General features: G+C 33.7%; 2 protein-coding genes across 3 annotated transcripts; both read left to right on the top strand.

The window, feature by feature from the left end:
- The first annotated feature begins 1,681 nt into the window (after positions 1-1,681).
- Positions 1,682-4,807, top strand: LOC11412418 (histone deacetylase 8). Its single transcript, XM_003596834.4, has 3 exons — positions 1,682-2,111; positions 3,410-3,990; positions 4,346-4,807. Exons 1-3 carry the CDS (start codon positions 1,835-1,837, stop codon positions 4,646-4,648), a joined length of 1,161 nt encoding a protein of 386 aa, XP_003596882.1. The 5' UTR covers positions 1,682-1,834; the 3' UTR covers positions 4,649-4,807.
- A 12,940-nt stretch (positions 4,808-17,747) lies between these two features.
- LOC11412920 (receptor protein kinase TMK1) lies at positions 17,748-21,549 on the top strand. Of its 2 annotated transcripts, XM_039830738.1 has the most exons (3): positions 17,748-17,943; positions 18,110-20,463; positions 20,762-21,549. In XM_039830738.1, exons 2-3 carry the CDS (start codon positions 18,117-18,119, stop codon positions 21,274-21,276), a joined length of 2,862 nt encoding a protein of 953 aa, XP_039686672.1. In that variant the 5' UTR covers positions 17,748-17,943; positions 18,110-18,116; the 3' UTR covers positions 21,277-21,549. The 2 variants fall into 2 exon arrangements, with proteins under 2 accessions (XP_039686672.1, XP_003596879.2); XM_003596831.4 differs by having other exon boundaries at positions 17,748-20,463.
- The last annotated feature ends 1,495 nt before the right edge of the window (positions 21,550-23,044 follow it).

The following is a 23,044-nucleotide window of genomic DNA, read 5'->3' as shown; positions in this document are numbered from 1 at the left end:
TGTAAAAACACAAATGAACGCATGAACATGAATTTAATTTCGAATTTCTACTCCAAAAGCACGAATCAAACGCGAAATGGATCAATTGTTTTGAGGTAATCTTAATATAACACACAAAAACATTACCCCTAAACTTGCAGATTTTCTCGTGAATGCAAGAATTGAAGAAAAAATATTGGGAAAATTGCAGATTTTCTTTTTGAAAAATTGAAATCAAACTCAAGTTTATGCCTCAATAATACCAATCGATGTGAATCTAAGATGAATTTCTATTATTGCAAATCGTTGATTTCATCAAGGAGGATTTTTTTTCTTCATATTTTGGAATTAAATAGAGGTTGGGGTGAAAAGATAGACGAGGGAGAAGAAGATAAGTGAGTGGTGTGGGGAAAGGGGGGAGAGTGTGTTGTTGTTGTTATGATTTAGGTTAATTAGTTAAATTTGTTTTTTTTTTTGGCAAAATTAAATTTACAATTTGTTGCTTTAATTTATGGTTATAACTTTTGTTAATTTGGGTTGAATTTGTGTTAATGTTGTTTGAAGTTTTGTTGGGTCTAAATTTGTTTTAATTTTGAATGATGAAGATAATATTTTGGGTTTAATTTTTGAGTTTTTTTTTTTTCGGGTTTTTTGATGAAATTCATGAATTTTTCTGGGTTTGTGTATGAAGATGATGAATTTTATGGGCTTGAGGATGAAGATGATGAAGGAGAAAGATGAATGTTAACATTTTTGAACAAAAGTTAACATAATGGATTTATTTGACTGACGGAGGAAACTTATGGGACAAAATTGAAACGAAAATTAATTGTGGGACCAATATGAAATCTCATAATTAGTTAAGGGACCATTCTTGTAATTAAGCCCAATTAAATCTCTCATCTCGTAAAAGAGAAGAACATAACATGGATCAATAGTCAAATATTTTATGATACACAAGATCCGCATTTATGAGGCGAGTATAGAGCATCAAGCTTGCATCTCTATAGAGGAATTAAAGACATGAACATAATAACTAGAGCTTTCAGAAAGATCAAACCAAATTATGACATATTTTTATTGAAGCACACTGGATTTTTATTCGTTTTTCTTCTACCCATATGTTACAACACTTCTTTTATAGCCAAGAAGATACTCTAAAAGACGAAAACACAACTGTCTATACCCGTGTCATTATTTCAAGTAATATTGACATGATTTACAATTATACACGACATACTTTCACTTCTCACACACGGTCTTGCTAGTGAGTGCCTTAAGGACACTCTTTTAGGATTCCAAATAAGGAAATTATTCACTTAAAAAGTCATACACTATAATTTTCAATGCAGTGAATTTATAAAAAGTTACTATTTAAGGTCTTTAAAGAATACCCTAACAACATTTATTAGCATTTCTCATACATTCAAAAACGAAACACAACTATTCACGCCAATGCTATTATTTCAAGACATACTTCCATAAAATAATCATATATTTAGCTTGTTTTTTTTTAGGAACATATTTAGCTTCTTAACAAATTACCGCTATTTTTTAAGATAAAGGGTGATGTTAACGAGCAATTATGGTATAGACACAACATTAAATAAAATTTATTTGGACACACAAGAATCATAATATAAAAAATAAAAATCATATTACGTGATGTACTTAAATTATTTTTGTTTTAAATTTTATCATTTATACTCACTTGTATACCCAAAGACTTCTGATTTGGGGTTTTGCATCATCCTCACAAAACCCCAAAATCACACAAGTGAAATCCAATGAATCCCAATCAACATCAACATCAACATCGTTGAACCAGTGACCGACCAACCCTCTCTTGATTCAAATGGCAACGAATAGAGATGCGGCAGCAGAATCTTCCAGTGTGAACAAAATCGAAGTTTTCTGGCATGAAGGAATGCTCAAACACGATACCGGCAATGGAGTTTTTGACACAGGAATTGACCCCGGTTTCTTAGACATATTGGAAAAACATCCTGAAAACTCAGACAGAGTCAAAAACATGGTTTCTATCCTCAAAAGAGGTCCTATCTCTCCTTATGTTTCTTGGCACCTTGGTAGACATGCTCTCATCCCTGAGCTCCTTTCTTTTCACACTCCTGGTTAGTACTATCAATTGTTTTTTCCATATTCACTCTTATTTTCAGTTCCAGTCTTAAAATATAAATACCCATCAATTTAGTCTCATTAAAATGTTAGCGGCTAAATTGACGGGTGTTATATATTTCATAAACTAGTTAGTTTAGTGGTTGAATTGATACGGTTATAGTTTAAGGACTAAATTGATAGTTTATTAGATAAAAATTTATGCTTTGCATGCATGCAAAGCTGAAACTTTATAGATGTGACTTCAGTCACTTTAGTTAGTAGTTATTTAACATTGGAAGTCAAATTTTGGGTTTGTGAAGATTGATATTTTCTAGAATAGATATTCTTGTGCACACTGTATTGATGTACAATGTAATTTAGACATGAATAGATATTCTTGAATTCAAATCATTGTGATAGTTTAATGTGCTATGTGCATCATATTATCCTATGATACATGCGAATTGTATATCGATTCACCAACTTCAAGAGTGTATCTATTTAGACAACATGAATCTCATCTTGAATTCCGATTTATTGAGATGAATCCTGATTCACAAAAAAGATCTTGCAAAACACTAATTCAGTCTCGACCTGATAATGCATTGAATTACTTGCATTCTAGATCCTTCTTACAGTTAAAATCAGTTAGTTAGTTTGTTTGTTACTTTGTTACCGTGCTGTAAACAACTTGGATAAACAACTTAGGCAATGTTTAGATCCACAATGCACCATAAATTTCTCACTTCCGAGGCACAGTAGAAGGGAAATTATACATTTGAATTTCTAATGACCACACAGTGGAGGTGAGGTGACTCACTGGTCTTACAAACATGCACTTAATTGAGCACTTTTCAGTAAACATTTTTCATATAGTAGCTTATAAATACAATATGTTTTTACAATTAAAGTGAAAGTTGATTTAACTCCCATAAGCTCATTATACGTTGGTTTTATAAGCCAATTGGAGGATCTTATGAACATGTCATGGACCATTTTTCGTAATTTCTTTCCAACTTGAGAAGTGTTTATATATCCTATTCCAACGATAATTCTAAATAAGATCTTCCCACTTCCCAGCACTCCTTGAATTCAGTTGGAGCAACTCTGCTACACGCACACACACACTATAAATAATCCCTTTGTAACATTTCTGTATTTTTGAAAATCATAATTCAAATTCAAGTTCCGTTTTCACAGTTTTCTGCTTTTATTTTCTCTATTAATCTCTCATTTTCTGACCCTGCTATAGGCTACACTTTAAACAATTTGACACAGTGAATGATATAATTTCAATGCTGTAATTTCTCAGAGTACATAAATGAACTGGTAAAAGCTGATAAAAAAGGGAGAAAGGTCCTTTGTGCCGGCACATTCTTGAACCCTGGGTCGTGGGATGCTGCACTTCTTGCCGCCGGGACTACACTGTCTTCGATGAAGCATTTGCTTGACGGACATGGAAAAGTTGCTTATGCTTTGGTTAGGCCACCCGGTCACCATGCTCAACCTTCTCAGGCTGATGGGTACTGTTTCCTTAACAACGCCGGTCTAGCAGTACAGCTAGCTTTAGATTCTGGATGTAAGAAAGTTGCAGTTATAGATATTGATGTTCATTATGGAAATGGGACAGCAGAGGGATTTTATTCATCTAATAAAGTCCTTACCGTTTCTCTTCATATGAACCATGGATCATGGGGGCCATCTCATCCGCAGAGTGGTTCTATTGATGAGCTAGGTGATGGAGAAGGTTATGGTTATAACTTGAACATACCTTTGCCAAATGGAACTGGGGACAATGGATATGTATATGCCTTCAATGAGTTGGTTGTTCCATCAATCCATAAATTTGAGCCTGATATGATCGTCTTGGTTGTAGGACAAGACTCAAGTGCAGTAAGTTATTCTATTTATCTTTGTTTTTTGCTATTTCGCATTTATAGTTTGATTGTAATTAGGTTTTTTTTTTACAAGATTTTGTAGACTTGATTTCGTGCTCTTGTTGAAATGAGAACCTGATAAGATACTTACATATGACTTTTATGGAATGGACTTGGGACTTGTTTGGATTAACTTATTTGAGTTTATCTATTTGACATAAGCACTTGTGAGACTATTCAAGAGAGCTTATGAAAACAGCTTATTGCATTTCCATGAAACCAAAAGAAATGAGTGCAAACAATATCGAGTTTAATAATCCTGTGTAAAACAAAGCTGTATTCACTTACATTAAACTCTGCATATGTTTCAGTTTGATCCAAATGGAAGGCAATGCTTAACAATGGAAGGCTACAGAGAAATTGGGCGAATAGTTCACGGTCTTGCGATGAGACACAGTGATGGACGACTTCTTATTGTGCAGGAAGGTGGATATCATGTAACATATTCGGCATATTGTTTACATGCAACACTTGAAGGTGTCCTGAACCTACCATTGCCTCTACTACAAGATCCTGTTGCCTATTATCCGGAGGACAAGACGTTTTCTGTCAAAGTTATAGAAGCCGTTCAAAATTATGTAACAGATAAAATGCCCTTGTGGAAAACAGATTAACTTTTGAGATATATACTTTCTCCAAAACCTTATGTCGTTTGAAACTTTGATAGTCATAGGAAGTAAGGGAAGTTACATGCATCTCTGCTAAAATATGTTTAAAAAAAGCATAAACTTCGTTTATTTTAAATGAACATTCAACTTTATTTGTTTGGAAAATTGCACTCATCTCCCTTTAATTATATTCCCATTTATTTTTGCATAATAGTAAAATGTGTGTAATTGATGCAAGATTGATGTCTTCTACAAACAAAAATGGAGAAGAAAAAAATAAGCAATTGAGCTCAAGTGGTTAATGAGTTTTACTAAATGATGAATTATTTGGGAGAACCTGATTTCCATTCCTGTGTGAAAAAATTCTTGGTCAGACTATACTTATCTCACGCCCAAATTCCTGACTACCAGGGTCCCTTTTCCCTGAAAACCAGAGTCATTTAAACGTATATTAAGAGAGGCGAACATATATGCTTTATTTAAATATACATTGTGAGAGATGAGTGCAATTCCTCCTAGGTTAGGGACCCTCATATGCGCAAGTGGAATCCAAGGGTGAATATGAATTGTGTGTAATCATAACTTTATGATTGCTCGCACACACGATTTAGATTTTAAGTTCGTTTTTAGATTAAAAAAAAGGGTTTTGTTAAAGTCTATCTTCGAAATATTCTTTAAACATTATAAAATAATCAATTATTCTTTTGGCGGACTGCGTGCAGACATATAAAATCTTGCAATGATATGCAGACATAAAGGAAAAGAATGAAGAAAAAACATGACCCTCAAGTACTTTGGCATCTCATTTATAAGATTGTTTTTAGTTTCTGTTATTGTAATGTCTATGTGTGTATTATGACTTATGACTTATTACTATTAGTCGGGTATATAAAAATGTTCCACATCCAAACTAAAGGCATGGCACACTTCAATTAGTGGAGGCTTAAAATAAATAGCACTAATTATTGAATATATACCTTTAAATTGATACAGTTTGACCTTACTAATGTGCCAGTCCCCATTTGTTACTTGGAGGGACCATGGAAAAAAGGTATGAACAAACATTGTCGGCTGGTATGGATGGGAATTGTGAGTATACTTGTCATGCTTTGATATGGCATCAATCAATGTACTTTGGCATTGCATGTTACACTGTTAAAGCTGGTCTCAAAACAGACAGAGACATTTCATGTATGTGACTAGCTAATAATTTAATATACGGAGTATATGCTGCAAAGTAAAAACATTGTATTTTTAAGTTAATTATTACCATGCAATAAAGTTACTTTGGATGTCAAACTCTTAACATGCTTTAGGAATTTGAATTTTAAAGTGTAGAGAATATATGATAATTCAAAACTCCAACCTCCAATTTAATTACAGTATAAATATCCTGCTCTTAGGCACAAAAACTTATCTTTTACCTTCCATTTTATTCAGGCTTAATTTTGTTTCTTTTATACATAAACAAAATAACTGATTGTATACTAAAAGAGATATAGATAGAATAAAGATGTTTTAGAGAGTTGCAGAAAAAATTTTATGGACAGAATTCAAATCTAATATTTGTCTACTTTTGTGACGTGCCAATCATTTTATTGCTATAATTTGTATGATTGGCTATTATTTAGTGTATGCCTTACCTATAGTTTTTGTCCATCCAATTGGAGTATATTTTTTTGTCTCTCTTTACTGTATATATGGCTTGTAAGAAATATATTTATTTTTGAAGCTAAATCCTCTAACAAGTGGGAGCTACTGAGTTTGATTCATTCTTAGGTGTTGAGTATTTGTTATGCCGATTCTGTTGGTCATGTGTTAAAATTGATAGAATCAATCATAAAATGCATGGATGGTGTACTCTGATAGCGCAGAAAATCAGAAGCGGAAGCTTTGTTCAGAAGCTGTGTTCAGAAGCAGTTGTTCAGAAGCACTGTTCAGAAGCAGTTGTTCAGAAGCACTGTTCAGAAGCAGTTTCTGATTCTAAGGTTTTATGTGAATTAGAGAGAGAATTGAGAGAGAAGAAAGTTATGATGAAAATTGTAAATGATCTTTATTGATTCTATATAATGAATGTACAAGATAATGGTCTTATATACAAGTCTAAACGTTGCTTGAAGCACAAGCAATGTAACAAACTCTAACAACCTTATTTGCTAACCTCTAACAAACTTGTAACAAACTTCATAACAAACTAAAACAAACTTGTGATTAACCACTGATTGTGATTATCACTGAAACTAAACTTGAATTAAAACAAACTAACATCCTCCCGTAATTCAAGTTTCCACTTCCTTCATTCCAATCAAGCTTCTGAGCTTGATGAATCTGTCAACCTTCAATGCCTTAGTGAATATGTCTGCAAGCTGCAGCTCAGTAGAACAATGAACAATCTGAAGTGCTCCCTTGTTCACTTGCTCCCTCAGAAAATGGAACTTGGCTTCTATATGCTTGCTTCTTCCATGCAGAACTGGATTTCTTGCTAAGCTTATAGCAGATTTGTTGTCTATGAGCAATTCTATAGGTCTGCTAACCTCTATCTCCATCTCTTTGAGTATATTTTCAAGCCATATTGCCTGACATGCTGCCATACACCCTGCAATATACTCAGACTCACAGGTTGACAATGCTACAACTGGTTGCTTCTTAGCACACCATGAAATTGGAGCATTCATAAACTTGAATAGGTACCCTGAAGTGCTCTTTCTATCTTGTCTGTCTCCACACCAATCAGCATCAGAATATGCTGTCAGCTCAATAGTGTTTTCATTTAAGCACTTAGGAAATAAAATGCCATACTGCAGTGTTCCTTTGATGTATCTCATCACTCTTTTGGCTGCTAGCAGGTGAGATACTCTTGGTTCACTCATGAATCTACTGATTATGCCAACTGCATATGCAATATCAGGCCTACTATTGCATAGATACCTCAGTGAACCAACAATTTGCTTGAACAATGTAGGATTCACAGGTTCTTCATCTTCATTCATCACCAGTTTTACATTTGTCTCAGCTGGTGATGATGATGGATTGCAGCTCATCATATTGAACCTCTTCAATATATCAGATGCATACTTCTTTTGATGCATCACCAATCCCTCTGCAACTTCAGTAAATTCCATGCCTAGAAAGTATGTCAATTTTCCTAAATCTGACATTTCAAACTCACTCATCATCTGTGATTTGAATGCTTCTATCTCATTCATATCACTACCAGTCACTATCAAATCATCAACATAAAGACAGATGAGTAGTTGATTACCTTCACTTCCTTTCTTCACATATACACCATACTCAGACTTGCATTTAACAAATTCTTGCTTCACAAGAAAGCTGTCAATTCTCTTGTTCCAAGCTCTTGGTGCCTGTTTCAATCCATAGAGAGCTTTGTGTAATCTGTACACCATATCCTCTTTCCCTTTGATTTTGAAACCTGGTGGCTGTGTCACATACACTTCTTCATCTAAAGGACCATTTAGAAAAGCAGATTTTACATCCAAATGATGCATTGGCCAGTTTCTTCCACAAGCTATAGCAACTATCAATCTCACAGTTTCCAATCTAGCAACTGGAGCATATACTTCAAAGTAATCCATACCAGCCTTCTGCATGAATCCCCTAGCCACTAATCTTGCTTTGTACTTGGCTACTTCACCATTTGGCTTCAGTTTCAATTTGAAAACCCACTTCACATCTATTGGTTTCTTACTAGCAGGCAGTTCAATCAACTTCCATGTGTTGTTTCTGTTGATTGAATTCAACTCCTCAATCATAGCATTCTTCCATACATCTTCATTCAATGCTGCTTCATAATTGATTGGTTCTGCATCTGCTAATAGTGCAAAATGAACAAATTCCCCTTCTTCATTAACTACATTATCTGGAATGACTTCATGTCCAGCTAATCTAGTTGAAGCAAATCTCTGTCTAACTGAAGTTCTTGTGACTTGATTCTCTTCAACATGCACTTCAGGTTGAACTTCAGTATCAAGTTGAACTTGTTCAACTTGATCATCATCTTCAATTATTGTGGGAATTGTGTGACTGGAACTCTTCTCTTTCTTAGTCCAATCCCATGCTTCATTTTCACAGATTTTTACATCTCTACTAATCACTATAGAGTGATTCAGAGGATGATACAATCTGTATGCACCTGTCTCATGATAGCCAACCAGTATCATAGGTTCACTCTTATCCCCCAACTTCCTTCTCTTTGCATCAGGGATATGCATATAGCACAATGAACCAAACACTCTTAAGTGTTTTGCTGACTGCTTGCATCCTAACCAAATTTCTTCAGGAATTTGATTAAGTTTCTTAGTGGGACATCTGTTTAAGATGTATGCTGCAGTTCTTACTGCTTCTCCCCAAAATGTATTAGGCATCTTCTTCATCTTTAGCATACTTCTGGTCATGTCAAGCAGGCTTCTATTCCTTCTTTCAGCCAAACCATTGTGTTGTGGAGTATAAGGAGCAGTGACTTCATGTACAATGCCATTGTCTTCACAAAACTTCTCAAACACCTTTGAGGTATACTCTCCACCACCATCAGTTCTTAAAATCTTAATGGATTTACCACTCTGTTTTTCAACTAAGATTTTAAACTTTTGGAACATATCAAATGCTTCACTTTTGGCCTTGATCAAATATAACCAGAGTTTTCTGCTAAACTCATCAACAAAACTGATGAAATATTTGTTTCCTCCTAATGAAGGAACCTCTAAAGGACCACACACATCTGAATATACAACATTAAGCAGCTCCTTTGATCTACTTGCTGAACTTGAACTGAATGCACTTCTTGGTTGCTTTCCCAACAAGCAAGTACCACAGACTGTGTTAGGTATCTCAATTTTAGGAACTCCCAGAATCATTTCTTTATCAACCAATTGATTAAGACCTCTAAAATTGAGATGACCAAATCTATAGTGCCATAACCAACTATCTTCATCTTTTACCATTGCAGATAAACAGTTCAGTTCTACAGCTTTCATATTGGTCTGAAAAGTTCTATTCTTTGCAAGAGGAGTTTTCAAAACTAACCTTTGATGATTATCAAACAACTTAAAGGTGTTGTCCTTCATAGTAACTGAGTATCCTTTCTGAATGAACTGACCTACACTCAGCAAATTGCACTGCATTCCAGGAACATAGAGAACTTCTTCAATTATTGCCACTTTCCCATTCTTTCCTTCAATAGCAATATTCCCCATTCCTTCTGCAACCAAGACTCTATGATCTGCAAGCTTCACCTTTGTATTTCTTCCAGGATCCACTTCTCTTAACCATGTCTTGTTTCCTGTCATGTGATTAGAACAACCAGTATCTAAGAACCAACTTTCTGAATTGCAGCTCTCATTACTAGTTGTTGTAACCATCATGAATAATGATTCAGAATCTGAATCATCTTGTGCAATTTTGGCTTCCTCTTCATCATTTTTTGATTGCTTTCCTTTACCAGACCAGCATTCAGAGGCATAGTGTCCAAATTTCTCACATTTGAAACACTGAATCTTCTTCTTATCAACTTTCTTCTTTTGATTAGAATTTCCTTCCTTTGAAGATTCACCTTTATCAGATCCATTGTTCTTGCCTTTAGACCAGTTTCCTCCCTTAGAGTTTTTCTTCCCTTTCTTGAAGTTCTTCCTATCATAATCATCCTTTTTGATAGTTTGAACTTGCAGGGCTTGTTGAATTGATCTTTCATTGCTTCTTTCTGAAACCATCAATTCATGAGCTTCTAATGAACTCTGCAGCTCCTCAATCTTCAATGTCTTAACATCTTTTGATTCCTGAATTGCCACCACAATGAAATCAAACCTTGAAGATAGGGTCCTCATAATCTTTTCAACTATCTGTTGATCAGTGATAGCTTCACTACAAGCCTTCATCTGATTCACAAGATTGATGAGTTTAGAGATGTACTCAGAAATCTTCTGATCATCTTCCATTTGCATCAGCTCAAATTTCCTTCTCAGAGATTGAAGCTTAATCAACTTCACTTTATCATCACCTTCATGATACTTTGAAAGAATGTCCCATGCTTCCTTTGAACTCAGTGATTTTGAGATTCTTTCAAAGTTTCCTTCATCAAGACTTTGTTGAATCAAGAACAGAGCCTTGCAATCTTTCTTCTTCAATTCCTTGTGTGCGTTCCTTTGCACCTCAGTAGCATTCGCAGCTAATTCATGTATACCATCCTGCACAATTTCCAACAAATCTTGTGCTCCAAACAGATTCTTCATCACTGCACTCCATCTTTCCCAATTGCGTGCTTCAAGAATTGGAAGATGTGTGTTGAAACTGCTGCTACCATTCATGGTGATTCCTTCAGCGTTTCTTTCTACAAATTGCGTGATTGAAGATCTTGATTACCCCTTAGAACGAAACCAAAGGCTCTTGATGCCAATTTGATAGCGCAGAAAATCAGAAGCGGAAGCTTTGTTCAGAAGCTGTGTTCAGAAGCAGTTGTTCAGAAGCACTGTTCAGAAGCAGTTGTTCAGAAGCACTGTTCAGAAGCAGTTTCTGATTCTAAGGTTTTATGTGAATTAGAGAGAGAATTGAGAGAGAAGAAAGTTATGATGAAAATTGTAAATGATCTTTATTGATTCTATATAATGAATGTACAAGATAATGGTCTTATATACAAGTCTAAACGTTGCTTGAAGCACAAGCAATGTAACAAACTCTAACAACCTTATTTGCTAACCTCTAACAAACTTGTAACAAACTTCATAACAAACTAAAACAAACTTGTGATTAACCACTGATTGTGATTATCACTGAAACTAAACTTGAATTAAAACAAACTAACATACTCAAACGAACGTTATGTTAAAATCAATTTTGATGGTTTAGTCCCATGAATTTTTAGACATTAAATTGCTTGATAAAATTAAAATCAATAGTGATGGTTAATTTTGGGATCTAAGGCTTCTTGTGGTTGTGTGGTCTACGATGACAGCGAAAATTTTGTTTTTGATTACTCTATGACTCTTGATATAGGTATTTTCTTTTGTGAACATTAGCTCTTACTCCAAACCTATCAAAAGGAAAATACCAAACTTAAGAGTAAAATGCACAATGGTATAAAATGTTAAATGAAAATGAATCTCATCTCAAAAGATACCTTAAGTTTTTTATTGTTTAAATACATTTATTATTTATACAATCTAAATCTACAAATATCTCAAATTATTGGAATGTCTAAGCATATTTATACACTCAACAATCTAAAAATCTAAGCAATGTAGAACTCTATACAAAATTCAACAACTTCAATAAAATGTAAATCAAAGGGACATTAAGATCTATCCGCCTTAAGCACACCCCCTAATTATTAAATTATCTTTTGTCATTATTTTATTTTGAAGAAACCGTCAAACAAACATCGATATAATCAAAGCCTTAAACGGTTTGGTTCGGTTATTTCAAACCATTTCAACATTTCGGTTCGGTTCGGTTCGGTTAATATGGTTAACTGAACCATGCCCACCCATAATCAAAGGTATGAGCTTATTCCAGATTTTGCATAAACTCTTTAACATTATGCCTTTCCATGATTACCTGGTAAGCCATCCTTACAGAATGACACTAATAGCATTAATATTTCTCTACAAAACGGAGCTCAAGCTTATGATCTCACTTGAAAAATCTAATAACTATAACCATATATATTTTAGAATCTTTAACCGAGTATAACTTTCATAGTTCAGGAGAGATATCTCAAAGTTTTGTTTTATAATTTAGGATTGTATTTTTCTCTTTTATTATTTTTCTGTTCAAACTTCTTGGTAGAGTTTTTTTTATAGACAAGTTTAATGTATTGACCCATCATACACTGATCCTATGTGATGATATTTTATTGCTCACGCTATTGATAACGATTTGAGGTAAATTTACTTTCATGGAAGAAAAAAAAACTAACCAATCAGACTCAAATGGATAATGAATTCTACCAAAAAAAATAATATTTAAAAGAATTTGAGTTTAATTTTTGAATGGAACAACTCTTATTAACTCTACTTATCTCACGATCAAACTACGGATTATCAGAACTTATTTCCCGAATCACTCTAACTAGATACCTCCTTTTAAAATAGAGTAAACCCTAATTTGGATCCATGAAAGTGCACCTCGCTATCAGCCACGTCCCTGAATCAAGAAAACAAACTAAAAACTCCCTCAATGTCTGTTCTGTTAGTCAAATGCATCCAAAACGTTAACTTGATATTAACGGTGATGATGTGTTCGTTACACATGCCACTTCAGCTGCTGTATTGGCTTTCCATGTAGACGAGGGACCAAAATGACCAGAATTATGTTCTTGTCTTCATCTTCTCCAACACCTCCAATTACTTCTTCTTCTCCAACACAACTCATAAACTCATTCTGTCCAACATTTCTGCCCATAATTTTTCATATTCATACAAATAAACCAAAAAATCAAAATCGAAATTGATTCTTCCTCCTTATTTTCATCTTCATCTCCAACTCAAAATCCACAACCCAACGACTCAAGATCATCATCAACATAAAAAATTCTAAATTTTCTCAAAACTCTATAACCAAATTCAAGAAAGATTTAAAAAACCCAAAAAATTAACAACAAAAGAAACAATTGAAATCAATTGAGAAAAGACGAATAAAAAATAGAAACGAAATTCCAATTTTAACACACCACAACATTACAACATCACAGGGCACTGATAAGTGCTCAAAAGCAACATATTTTATGTGTTAATCTAGGCATTTTAGTGGCTTGTTTTGCAAGTTATCTAAGGAAAAGCTATCAATTGTTGCATTTTTACCATTTATGCTTTACATGCCTGATTTTGCCCAATTTATGCAGGAAAATACAAGCCAGGATAAAGAAATGCCAAAGTTCACAAGAATTTTGCTATTAGCGAATATTTCGCTAATAGCGAAAATGTTTCAGAGAGACTTAGCCATTGGCGAACTATTGGCGAAGTCATAGAAGCTGTTTTGAAGAAATTCGCTATTAGCGAATATTGCGCTGATAGCGAAAAACTCACAGAGAGGTTTCGCCATTGGTGAAGTTGCAGCGAAACTCAAGAAGATCAAGTGGATAAGGGCCACGTGGAGCCATCTCATTAGAGCAGAAGAAGATTTTCAGAATTTCGCTAATAGCGAAATATTTAGCTATTAGCGAAATTGCGCAGAGATAACCCATATAAATAGTTTTCTCTTCTCTTTTCAACCATTCTTTAACATTTTCATTAGACTTTTTCTGATTTTTAGACAGAGGTTAGGGCATTTTTTAGAGAGAGAAACACAAAGCAAGGTAGTTAGGAGTAGACTTAAGCCAAGATTTGTTGAGACATCATGGATCTTGTCATTGAATCTTCATCTCTTCTTCATCCTTTGCAAAGCTATCATAGACATATGTAGCTACATCTACCCTTGTGGGTTTTGAGGTATTCAAACAAGCTATTATGTAATCTTTTGATCATTTAATATATGGTTCTAGCTATTTATTCAATATTGTTGTTATTCTTGCTTTTATTGTTTTATTGAGATTTAAAATGATATGGACACATACTTTTGAATCTAGAAATAGAATAACAATCTATCTTAAGTTATCACTCTAGGCATGGATGTTAATATTTGATAATCACTTTTAATCTAGAACTTAATGCTTTTGGGTAATTTAATCCGTTGGGAAATCGTCGATTAAACTATCCAATCGACTTTGTGATCGTTTAAATGTTTAGGAAATCGATGTTTTCCCTTAGAAATAACGATATCATTTGGACACGAGTGATTGTGATAATATCGTTTAAAAAGCTAGAATCCGTTAATCGATCGAGAGATTTCAGCTGTTACGCTTGGTTGATGTCTCTGACCCCAAGCGAAATTGCCCTATCTCTTCTCGTTTTACTTTTATGTCGAATAGGAAAATAGTTTTACACAAACAAACAATTTATATTCAAACACTTAATGTGACAAATATTGTGAAAATGCTTATGAAATACGCAACTCCCTGCGGAAACGATCCTATTATACTCACATGTAAATAGTTTTAATACATGTAAAAATCTTACATCATGCACTAATTGGAAGCTCATTATTTCTCATAAGACAACTTAAACTAGATAAGAAATAACATAATAACCAAGCCTAAATTCACTTCAACCACACTTGAAATAAGCAAAAATCTCAACCCATGCCTGAATTGCATGATGACTATTGTTGTAAAAACAGAAAGGAGACAAATCTGTTGAAAAAGAAAATGCAAATCTGAAGCTGAAATGAGAAAGAAAAAAAAACCTAAAAGCATCTAAAACAGACAACAAGTAAACCTCCAATCCGAAATTCAATTTAGAAATGAAGATGAGTGAGTGAATGGGGGGGACGGTAGTTCCTTCAGTCAGTTCAAATCCATAAAACCCTCATTTTTCAAACCCCCACCAAGCTCCAATTGTGGTACCAGAAACAAAAGAGTAAAGCTTTATTTGGGTCCCTAAAAGTGTACCTCGCTATCAAATATGTCCCTGGATCAAGAAATCGAACCATCATCATCTTTCTCAAAACTAAACATCAACAGCAACACCATTATCTTCTTTCTGAAAACCAACAACGTCAACTCTCATATGTAGGGTTCTTCATTTTCTTCGTCGTGTATGTGATTGTGGTGTTTGTGTTGTTGGTGTTTATTGATTTCCTTTTATGTTGTAAAGTCCAGAGAAAGAAAACATTTTCGAAGATTTCTACACCAATCTTTAGTTTGTTGGGTGAAATCTAAGAAAAATGAAAAAATATTGATTTTTGAGATGTGAGATTTGAGAAAAACCCGGGTGATTCTAATCTTGGAATGAATGAAGGAAGAAGATGAAGATTTGAGTTTCTTCTTCTTTTTTCAGAAGTTCAAAGGGATTTTGTTATCAATTTCGTCCCTCACCAACATGGACATCCCATGTAAGCATCTGACATGGCCATACTAAATGACACATCATTAGATTTAACAGAAGTTTAACGTTTTGAACGTGTATGACTAACGGAACAGACATTGAGGAAGTTTTTAGTTCGTTTTCTTGATTCAGAAATGTGTCTAATTGCGAGGTACACTTTCAAGTGACCCAAATAAGGGTTTACTCTTAAAAATATAATTACCCCGCACAAAACCTCAAGGAAAAACGTAACTTCAAAATCTTTTGGAGTAATCATATTTTAAAAGGTATTTGAACACCGACATCAGCGGAGCTTTTCTTAAAATTGAGCTCCCACCATCAAAGCCTATAATCTAGATTAGAGTTGAGATTGAGACCGACCATTTTTGTTTCTTTTTTGGTTTGGTACGCAGAAAAGAAGTCAACATTCAAAACTAACAGTACTACCATAATGGGTATCTGTCTGGTTTCTTTTGCATGCAATTATGGTTTGATCTTACAATATTCTTATGTGTGAATAAATTTAAGAGAAGAGTTTTATATTCTTCTAAGAGGAGGTTTAACAGCAATAAAATTCAAGCATCTAATTATATTTTAAAATCTTACATTCTCTATCATGCAAAAAATAATCTATTTATAAAAAGTTGTACTAAAATGATTGATCCCTCAACTTTCATTTTGATATTAATTATTATTTTTTATTTAATTGGACATTATATTTAATACTGCATGATCCACTTTCAATTTAACATCTTTTAATTTTAATTTATGATGTTGATAAATACATCAATAGTTTAATGAAATTATTTATTTTACAAGCATTATCCACTCTATATTTGATTTATATATTTATTTTTTTTGTCAGGTAACTTAGTGGATAGAATTCACCTTATAAAATGAATAAGTGGGGTGTCCGAGGTTCGAACCCCGGCCCCTGCATATAATAATGCATTGTCCTACAAACTGAGCTATACTCACGGAACGATTTATATATTTTCTAATCTGCATAAAATGAAATGATTAAATATGTCAATAATTACGGGACTGATCAAGTAATATTTATTAAACTAAATTATTTTTACTTTAATTAACAATTGCAAAACATTATTTTGTTTTCATCTTTTTCTTTAAAAAAGACATTAAACGATATACTACTAGTCTATAGAAAATAATCAAATATGGAAAGACACTAGTCTTCTACAAATATGACGAACTAAAGTTTAAATTCCAACAAAAAAATGTGTGTCCATATTTATTGTTCAACGACGTCTTGAATATGGACATCGTGCATGTCAGCCGAAATTCAAACATGAACTTGTGACAATATGTATAAGAGTCTAGTCCTTTCCGTTAGACACAAACGGTTGACTATATAATATTTTTTAAACCAAATTAATTAAACTTTTTATTTTTATTTTTTATCAGAAATGAAATATTATCATGCAGTAGAGAGCTGGATACAAATGCATCCAGTATCAATGACAAACAAAGACCGAAGAATAGGGTAAACATCGTCAACAATTTATAAAGAAAATAGGCCAGTATGCCCAAGTTGAGTTTAATATCTTTTACTGTCCATTATTATTTACGGTGGTCATTAATTCATGGAATGGGAGCAATACAATGTTTCTGATGTTACGCCTCAAAAGCACTACAAATGCCTCCTAGGACCACATTGTTTTTTTTTTTTTTTATAGAAAATATCCTAAAGGAAGACAAAATGGACCCACTTAATTTCTATGTGGAGGAATATCATCCACTTGGTAATCTCAACCAATGCGACAAAATTATTGTTAACACTTCCTTTTCCTATCTTTCATTCATACTCCATGTTTTAAACAGATTTTTTTTTTTTTTTTTTTTTAAGGATTAAATAGAAATTATATACTCCATCGAACACACTTTAGATGTTTAATCCCCTTTAAGAAGGAGCGTGTTAAAGAGACTCGAGTAAACTAGTTTTATACAAATGTTCAATAAAAATAAATTACGTGGTAATAAACGTAATTAAGATTATGATGGATTTTCGTTCAATGGATATTTATAAAACTATTTTACATCGTCAATGTGCGTATTTATTATACTATTTCTTAAATGCAAAATATAACTTAGCTAGTTAATGAACTTTGAGAATTATTGTTAGAAAGAAAAAAATCTGAGAATAATAAAATATAAAAAAATAAATAAATAAAGCAAAAGCAAAGGTTTCTTCAGCGACAGTCATGGTAGACTAAACTGAAAAAAGAAAGGAAAAAAATTGCTAAAGTTGAAGGCACTCTACAATCACATTCTCTTGTTCTCTTTTTCCAACTTCAGCAACTTCATTTCTCACTCTTCCATTCAACATTTCCTCAATAAAGCAAAATATTCTCTTGTTTATACACACTTTAGGTAACAATAACTACCTAGGCTAGCACTCACTTTTACACTCATCTTGAACTTCTTTCTTGAATGTCTCAAGGTCATAGAAATTAGACATTGATATTTGTCACATACAAGGTTTTGATTTTACTAGGAGAAAACTTCCTTGTTAATGTTTGGTTGTTATTTGTTTTAGGCCAATCATGGGAGTTATGTTGATAGAACAAATTTCCAAGTTGATATGTTTTTGTTCAATCATTACAATATGCTTTGGTGCTACAAATCCTAATGATCTAAAAGTTTTGAATGATTTTAGAAAAGGGATGGAAAATCCAGAGCTCTTGAAATGGCCAGAAAAAGGTAACAATGATCCTTGTGGTCCTCCATCATGGCCTTATGTGTTTTGTTCTGATGATAGAGTCACTCAGATTCAAGCTAAGAATCTTGGTCTTAGAGGAACATTGCCACAAAACTTTAACCAACTCTCAGAACTCTACAATTTAGGTCTTCAACGAAACAATCTTACCGGAATGTTGCCTAGTTTTCGCGGTTTATCAAAATTGGAATTCGCTTTCTTGGATTACAATTCATTTGAAGCTATCCCTTTTGATTTCTTCAATGGATTAACAAGCCTTAGGGTTTTGTCTTTGGAGGAAAATCAACTCAATGTTAGTACTAATGGATGGTTATTTCCTTTGGATTTGGAAAAATCGGTTCAGTTAACTAATCTTTCTTTGGTTCATTGTAATTTGGTTGGTTCATTGCCTGATTTTCTAGGCACATTGCCATCTCTCACAAATCTAAGGCTTTCAAACAACAAATTTTCGGGTCCGATTCCGGCTACTTTTGCTCAATCTTCAATTCAGGTTCTGTGGTTGAATAACCAAGAAGGAGAAGGTGGTTTTACAGGTTCAATTGATGTTATTGCTTCAATGGTTTTCTTAACACAGATTTGGCTACATGGAAACAAGTTTTCAGGTACAATTCCATACAATATTGGAAATCTCACTTCTTTGAAGGAACTCAATGTCAATAGCAATCAATTTGTTGGGTTGATTCCACAATCCTTAGCAGAAATGAATCTTGATTTACTTGTTTTGAACAATAATATGCTAATGGGTCCAATACCAAAGTTTAAAGCTGCAAACTTTACTTATGATGATAATCTATTTTGTCAAACTGAGCCAGGACTTGAATGTTCACCAGAAGTTACTGCACTGCTTGATTTTCTGAACAATCTGAATTATCCGTTGTTTCTAATTTCCGATTGGTCAGGTAATAAACCATGCACAAGTAGTACAGGACCATGGTTTGGATTAAGCTGCAATTCAAACTCTGTATCTATAATTAATCTACCAAAACATAAGCTTAATGGTAGTTTAAGTCCTTCACTTGCTAAGTTAAACTCACTTCTTGAAATTAGGCTCGCTGGAAATAATATAACCGGCACAGTTCCTAGTGATTTTACTAAATTGAAATCATTGAAGTTGTTGGATTTAAGTGACAATAATCTTGAATCTCCGTTACCGGATTTTCATGATGGTGTGAAGGTTATTACTGTTGGTAACCCATTTCTTAATAATCAAACTGGAGGGAGTGTTAGTCCTACTATTAGTGGCCCGAGTTCGGCAAAAAACCCTTCACATTCTCCATCTTCACTTAATCAGCTAGTTCCAAGCTCAAATCACAAAAGTTTCAAGACAGTAGCAACAGTGGCTGGAGTTGCAGTGTTTGCAGTTGTAGCTTTTGTGGTTCTTTATCTCTTTTTATGTTTCTTCAAGAACAAGAAAACCTCATTGGACGTGCCGAGTTCGATTGTGGTTCACCCTCGAGATCCGTCTGATTCGAACAATGTATTTAAAATTGCTGTTTCAAGCAATAACACTAGAAGCTTATCAGGAAAAACTGGGACAAGTTCTCTGAGTAGCTTAAGTGGTGAAACTCAAAACTCTTACTTTATTGAGTCTGGTAACCATGTTATATCAGTGCAAGTGCTACGCAAGGTTACAAACAATTTTGCATCGGAAAATGAACTAGGCCGCGGTGGATTTGGAACTGTTTACAAGGGGGAATTAGAAGATGGAACCAATATAGCAGTGAAGAGAATGGAGAATGGAGCTATTGGAAGTAAGGCATTGGATGAGTTTCAATCTGAAATAGATGTTCTTTCTAAGGTTCGTCACCGACATTTGGTATCTCTTTTGGGGTATTCCATTGAAGGAAATGAGAGACTTTTAGTTTATGAGTATATGCCACTTGGGGCTCTAAGTCAGCATCTTTTTCATTGGAAAAAGTTCGAGTTCAAGCCGTTGTCTTGGGCACAAAGACTTGTAATAGCCCTAGATGTTGCTAGAGGAATGGAATATCTTCACGGTCTCGCTCGCGAGACCTTTATCCATAGAGATCTCAAGTCCTCTAATATTCTACTAGGCGATGACTTTCGTGCAAAAGTTTCGGATTTTGGTCTTGTAAAACTTGCCCCGAATGGTGAAAAATCTGTGGTAACCAAACTTGCTGGAACATTTGGTTATCTTGCCCCTGAATATGCAGGTATAACCTTGCTTAAAATCTTGTCTTCATTCTAATTTCTAACTAAGAAATAGTTGTAGCAATTGAGCATTGACAGCATATAATTAATTGTGGAATCACTACATTCTTTTCAGTATCAGCATGTAGTTTCTGCTGGTTTATGTTCATTTACAATGTTGTTAAAATAGAAAATTCTAGGTAGTGTGTAAAATGTCTCATTTCTATGGAAAAAACAAAAATCAACATTGCATCATAGTGATTATCGTACTTATCAATGTGTGGCGTCTCAGCATAGCATGTTTGTCTAAATGTTTTTCAGTGATGGGGAAAATCACCACAAAAGTTGATGTGTTCAGCTATGGCGTGGTTTTAATGGAACTTCTAACCGGACTAACGGCACTTGATGAGAGCCGGTCAGAGGAAATCCGATACTTGGCCGAATGGTTTTGGCGAATTAAATCTAACAAAGAAAAGCTTATGGCTGCCCTTGATCCAGCTTTGGAACCAAACGACGAAACACATGAAAGTATAACTATTGTAGCAGAACTTGCTGGACACTGCACTGCTAGGGAAGCATACCATAGGCCAGATATGAGTCATGCTGTCAATGTACTATCAGCACTAGTGGAGAAATGGCGACCAGTTGATGATGAATTCGATTGCTATTCTGCTGTTGAAGACACTCGACAACTTCCTCAATTGTTGAAAATTTGGAAGGATGCAGAAAGCAGTGAGTTTAGCTATAGTGCTGCTAGTCTTGAAGATAGTAAAGGAAGTATTGCAGTGAGGCCTACTGGATTTGCTGACTCTTTCACTTCTGCTGATGCTAGATGATTAAAGTAGATTTCATTTGATTTTTGTGTTTCTTTTTTATGAATTTTACTTGGATTCACCATGTCTGTTTTTTTTCTTTTCTTCTCTTTCTGCAGTTAAAAGGCATGAGTTATTTGATTTTAGTCTTTGTATTGCTTTTGACACTAAAATACTGCAGAGTACTAATACCAAGATGTAGATAAATGTTGTTTTGGTTTTTGGCCTACACAAAAAAACAATTTATATTTCATAGTAATGAATTTGTGTTAAAACTTACAAGGCAAGTTATGTGTACTTCTTGTGATATTCATGTTGTACGAAGTTGATTATTGAACTAACATGTTACACTGAAAAAATTTGTCTTGTCTAAGAATTACCTGAACTATTTTCTACCAACATATACATTTAAATAAAATCTGCTGGATACTGATGCATTCTACGACACGACATATCTCTGTCTCATGAGGTCTCAGTTTGAATAGGATTAGGAGCAGATTTGCTACTGTGTTTTGAAGTAGGCCATCGTTATGAGGATAATTTGTCATGTGTGCTGGATTTTTATGGAGTTCTTTGGCAAGTTAATGCTACAACTGCTTGGCAAATTATAGAGAAGCTGTGGCTGTGATGAAACCAAAATTGATGCAAGCATTGGAAAGCTATATGTAGACTTGTGTATTTCAACATATATGTACCTTTCAAAAAAAAAAAATGTAATTGTAAACTCATGTATAGATGTTTTTGATTCTCTCACCCTTCTTTCCTCTCCTCATGACCTCACCCTCACCTCTCCTCTCAACCAAGTTTTATCATTTTCCTCTCTGGACGTGCGGTCTCACGTTCTTTGTTATCCACATTTAGATTGAAATTGAATGGTTTCTCATCTCATTTATTTAAAATTAAATGATTTATGATGTCTCTTAGTTAGTCGACAAAAAAATTAGCCTCACTAATTTCTTATGTCCAGATCCGCCCCTCTGTGAACAAATGGTAGAACCACTACCTTCTTCAATAATTTAGTTAAATGAATGTTGCAATTTAAGGTTTCAGTTCAATGAAAGGTAAAAAAACCCGTTTTTATCTCTAAAATTGGTTTCATAAATTATTAATCTAGTTTAAAATCAATTTTGAAAAATTAAAATTATTAATCTAGTTTAAAATCAGTTTTGAAAAATTAAAATTCATTTTTGAGCATCCGACTATTCCATTGAGTTGAAAGCCTTCCAACTCATAAAGGTTTCGATTCGAGCAAAAGAATAAGAATACTGCTTAAGGCCGTAAATTGTGGTGTTTATTTAAAATAAAATCCTCTATACATACATTTGAGAATGTTTAAAATGAACAATACATATGGCATGTCAAAATCAAATTTAACAGAAAAGTTACATGTTGCAATGTAAGGTTGAATCTTAAAAGTCATAGTCCAATTACACCATTTAAGACAATTTTTTTTAATGACACCATTTTTTATTTATTTATAAGATATATTTTGTATTGATTGAAAAATTACAATCTCAAATGACTACATTGCTTCTTGCATATGAATTTTTTGTCAAAATAAAAAACTAAAAGATACGAGATAAATATCATCACCGATAAATATAAAATAAAATAAAAAACATCGAGGGAAAGCATTTTTCAATAATAATAAATATCTTTGAAATAAATAAGAGACTATTATTTTTCAATAAAATTATATGTTTGTCATTGATAAATATAAAAAAATACGGGACAAGCTTTTATCAAGAGAAGGAAATACAAGACTTGGGTTGAGGGCCAACGACCTGACCTA

The sequence above is a fragment of the Medicago truncatula genome, chromosome 2 (assembly GCF_003473485.1).
Source record: "Medicago truncatula cultivar Jemalong A17 chromosome 2, MtrunA17r5.0-ANR, whole genome shotgun sequence".
Classification (NCBI taxonomy): Eukaryota; Viridiplantae; Streptophyta; class Magnoliopsida; order Fabales; family Fabaceae; genus Medicago; species Medicago truncatula.
Note: the sequence above shows the minus strand (reverse complement) of the source record. Positions and strands in the feature narration are given on the sequence as shown.

Excerpts from the sequence above, each read along its gene's own strand:
- LOC11412418 (XM_003596834.4), top strand. The coding sequence starts at position 1,835 with ATGGCAACGAATAGAGATGCGGCAGCAGAATCTTCCAGTGTGAACAAA. Across the intron at positions 2,112-3,409 it reads CCTTTCTTTTCACACTCCTG|AGTACATAAATGAACTGGTA; the intron begins GTTAGTACTATC and ends GTAATTTCTCAG. Across the intron at positions 3,991-4,345 it reads TAGGACAAGACTCAAGTGCA|TTTGATCCAAATGGAAGGCA; the intron begins GTAAGTTATTCT and ends CATATGTTTCAG.
- LOC11412920 (XM_039830738.1), top strand. The coding sequence starts at position 18,117 with ATGGGAGTTATGTTGATAGAACAAATTTCCAAGTTGATATGTTTTTGT. Across the intron at positions 20,464-20,761 it reads TCTTGCCCCTGAATATGCAG|TGATGGGGAAAATCACCACA; the intron begins GTATAACCTTGC and ends AATGTTTTTCAG.